We start from the raw sequence: 3,478 nt of genomic DNA, 5'->3' as shown, positions 1-3,478 counted from the left end.
TAGACGGCTGCGCTGGCTCTTTCGGTTCGGGCTCGGGTGTGTCCTCCACAGGGATTGTTGCACACGCTAATGTATCTGCGCGAAGAATGAATCTGGCATTTCTAGGGAAGCGGCTGGCAGTAAGGGCCTGCCGTGGCCTCGCGGGTACGGGGAGCGGGACGACCTCGTGGGCCGGGCAGCTCGCCACTCTTGCCGTGAGGTGACTGCGTTTCACAGAGGGGTGCGCCTCCCCGCAGACCTTGCACCCCTTTATCCTCGGACCATTACTGCTGCTAGCATAGGCTCTGACTGCTGGGAAGCGCTCCGGGCTGCCCAGGCTGATCTCGGCCTTCCAGGGGAGAGAAGCACCACCTCTGGTGCTGCGTGTCATGCGGTAAGGAAGGACACAGATTCTCAGTCCGTTGCAAAACTGCTGTGATGACTCCTACGGATTCCTCTCGGATTCGTTTGTGAAGTGGCAAGGTGGATCCAGGAGTGTCTTGGTCTGAGGTTTAGTTACACAACTGTATAGATTACAGAGTATGTTCTGTACGTTGCTGCGTGCCAGAGGTGTAAACAAACCACACAACGATGAAATAAATGAGTTGAGCCAATTCCTCTCGTTTACTAAGGGAACAGAAGTGCTGGGTTACTTCCTGGGTCACAAAAGGTCAAGGGATTTCTCAACGCGATCTCAAATAAGCACTCATGTGTCTCCTCCGGCACTCCTTCTCTGAATCCTCTTGCAAAGTCAAGCGAAAGAAGTAGGCTGCTTATGTTGTTCTGGATAAGAAGTCGCCCCCGTCCCTTCACTGTTCATCCATTTCCCTCGTTTGCGTGGCTATTTCCTTCTCCGAGGGGAAAGGGAAACAGAAGGAAAAGTCACAGCGTGATACATGACTGTGAAACAAGAACTTAGCTGGAGAATGGTGGGACGGGTACAAGCGCCTTCCTCAAAAGCACATACAGGAAAAGGGAAAGGCAAGACAGTTGTCCTGTCCTTGTAGATGTGTTAGTAACTGCGTTAGCTTCAGAGCTTCCAGATTTCCCCACAGGAGCTCCTTCTTTAGCACTGGCTCTGCCAGGACCTACTTACAATAGTGGAATGACTCATTTAAAAAATGATGTGTCAAATTCCAGGTAAACGGGATATTTTACTAATGCTTCCAGGGGAAACAACATACATACAAGTTGTCAGGAAGATTAGATCTGCTGTGATAAAAGAACTACTTTTCTGGGTGACCTCTTTCTTTACTCAATTTGCACCATCTCCTCTCATACTAAGTGGCTAAGAATTCTAGGCAGAGGTGGGAACTATGAAATACGATTTCTGTGCCTGCTGCCTTCAGAGTGACAGCGCAGCTGCTTCCTGCACAGCTATTTAAAATTCTAATACGGAATTTTAAATAATTCTAGGAGAAAAAATAAAGTCACCTTTGCTCTATACTCCTCTGTTGGTCTTTCCAACAAGATTTTTCTGGCTCTTCCCGTTTTTAGAGAAAATTAAAACCCATTTACAGACACAATTTGAGAGGCAAATGTGACTTAGCAATTCTGAAGTCTCTTCTTCGTTCTCCAGTGCTGCACAAGGGGCTGTTTGCCCCGGTGCCGTGCTGGAAACATGTACGGTGCCTAGCTAGTCTTGTGGAGGAGATATACTAGCTCAGGTTTTAGCTGATGTTGGAAGCTTCATGTTGCGTTTTTAATTACTGGAGGCCAGCTAAGAGGAGACAGAGGCATGAAGTCACTGTTTACCAGCTTCTCATGGAGTCCCTTACTCAGTCCAGAAATATAATGAATGCATTACTAAGGAGACTGCTCTGTGAAAACTGGTGTTTGTAGTGAATCCAAATGTCCTTCCATGCCAGGACTGTACCGCGTAATTATTATAGACCTGGAAATTCCTGAGAATGTTTGGGGTTTTCTTACCATCTAACAACAGAACTCTTGTTTATGTTCTCCACCTTCTTAAATTACTTAAATTGCTCTCTGCCAAGCACTAGGCAATTTAGGTAAAAGTAGCAGGATCAGATATTGTGGCAATGTGGAACTGCATTTTCTACGGGTTCTGGGCTGTGAGTCTATGGGAACTTCATTGCCGGAATTCCTCAAGTAGGAAATAAATAATGGAGGAGTAATTTCTCGCGGGTGTATTCCTCCAGGAAGGATGCCGACTTTTTTAGTATATAAATGAATAGGCCATAAAATAGAGAGGAATAAAAGACTACGTTTGTGCAAAACCCAAAGGCAGGCAGTAAATGAAAATGATATAATGTAAGCGTGCATCTGCATTTAGTCTAGCTGCAAGTCTAACAGTAACATATAAACTTACGAAGAGTACCTAACAGAACATTGAAAGCACCCGAGGATAGAGAAGTGCTCTCCGGTTACCTTTTTCCTTACCTCCACAAGGCAAAACAAAAATAAATTAGGTCCTAGAGGACAGTGAATGGCATTTGCCAGCTCTGGAGAAGTGAACTTCTGCTTCTCCCAGGCATTCAGAATGACTGGCTTGAGAGTTGCTAGGGAGCAATACATTTTTCAAGGTGACAAAGAACACTTAAGGAAATTAAACTTAACAGGAGAAAGTAGGTAAGAAATGTTAAGGCACCGTAGCCTCAGTGACTCTGTCGAAGTGGAAGTATTAATTCTATTTTCAGGCTGGTGCCGTCCCAAAGCACCTCAGAAATTCTTGTATCTCCTTATTAAAAGGAAAAAAACGCAAGCTATTTACTCAGGTTGCTCAGACTAATCCATGGGACTAGCATCGGCGGAGTTCCTTCCTGTAGTTACTCCGTGAAGTGCTCTGGCAGCCGGTTGTGGGGATATGAGGGCGAGGATCTGTGTCCACGAAAGGAGCAGTAGCACTCAGGAACTGTACACTTACGGACAGGACAGCCTCCTCCAGAAACAGCCACGGAAGACTATTGTGGGCTACACGGATAACCATAACATGAAACTGGAGGTGGAGGAAGACATTTTGTATGACAAGGAGACAATTCCATTTTCCCCTTTGCCTCAGTTTGACTGACCCGTATTTCATAATACAGATTATAAAAATAAGAGAGACCCTTTATGGTACTGCCTGAGATCCGCTGGCCGCCTGACACTTCGTGACTTGGTGTCCTGGTGGGTTCAAAGCAAAGCTTTGCCCACGGGATTTATGTAGGCATTTTCCACAGGATTTGTCACCACAGGATTAAATTCCTCCACCCTAAACTTCAGGTTTCCACTACGCGCTAAAGCTGAAAAGCGGGCTTGAGAACAATCCATGTATTTCTTCCACTTAGATTCAGTTTTGCTCTAAATTTACCTGCAAATGGTATGAAAATGACTTCCAGTTCAGCCTGAAATGTAAGAGAAGAAGGCGTAAGCACTAGGGAAAGCTCTCTAACCGGACACGTCTCGGTTTAGGTTGCGTGACCTCGCTGGGCGCACTAGCGTGCGCCGGGCTGATGGCCTCCGGCGCAGAGGCAGGAGGAAGCCGTTCCCTGGGCTC

The 3,478-nt window shown here is 46.3% G+C and overlaps 1 protein-coding gene across 1 annotated transcript in view; it reads left to right on the top strand.

Annotated features, from left to right (window-relative positions):
• Positions 1-2,806: 2,806 nt before the first annotated feature.
• CTH (cystathionine gamma-lyase) overlaps positions 2,807-3,478 on the top strand; it is an 18,277-nt gene continuing 17,605 nt past the window's right edge. The window contains exon 1 of the mRNA XM_035891746.1: positions 2,807-2,944. Within this exon, the coding sequence (XP_035747639.1) occupies positions 2,807-2,944 (138 nt within the window). The remainder of the gene's footprint in view (positions 2,945-3,478) is intronic.

Source organism: Egretta garzetta, unplaced genomic scaffold, assembly GCF_000687185.1.
Source record: "Egretta garzetta isolate BGI_Z169 unplaced genomic scaffold, ASM68718v1 scaffold163, whole genome shotgun sequence".
In the NCBI taxonomy this organism is placed as follows: domain Eukaryota; kingdom Metazoa; phylum Chordata; class Aves; order Pelecaniformes; family Ardeidae; genus Egretta; species Egretta garzetta.
Note: the sequence above shows the minus strand (reverse complement) of the source record. Positions and strands in the feature narration are given on the sequence as shown.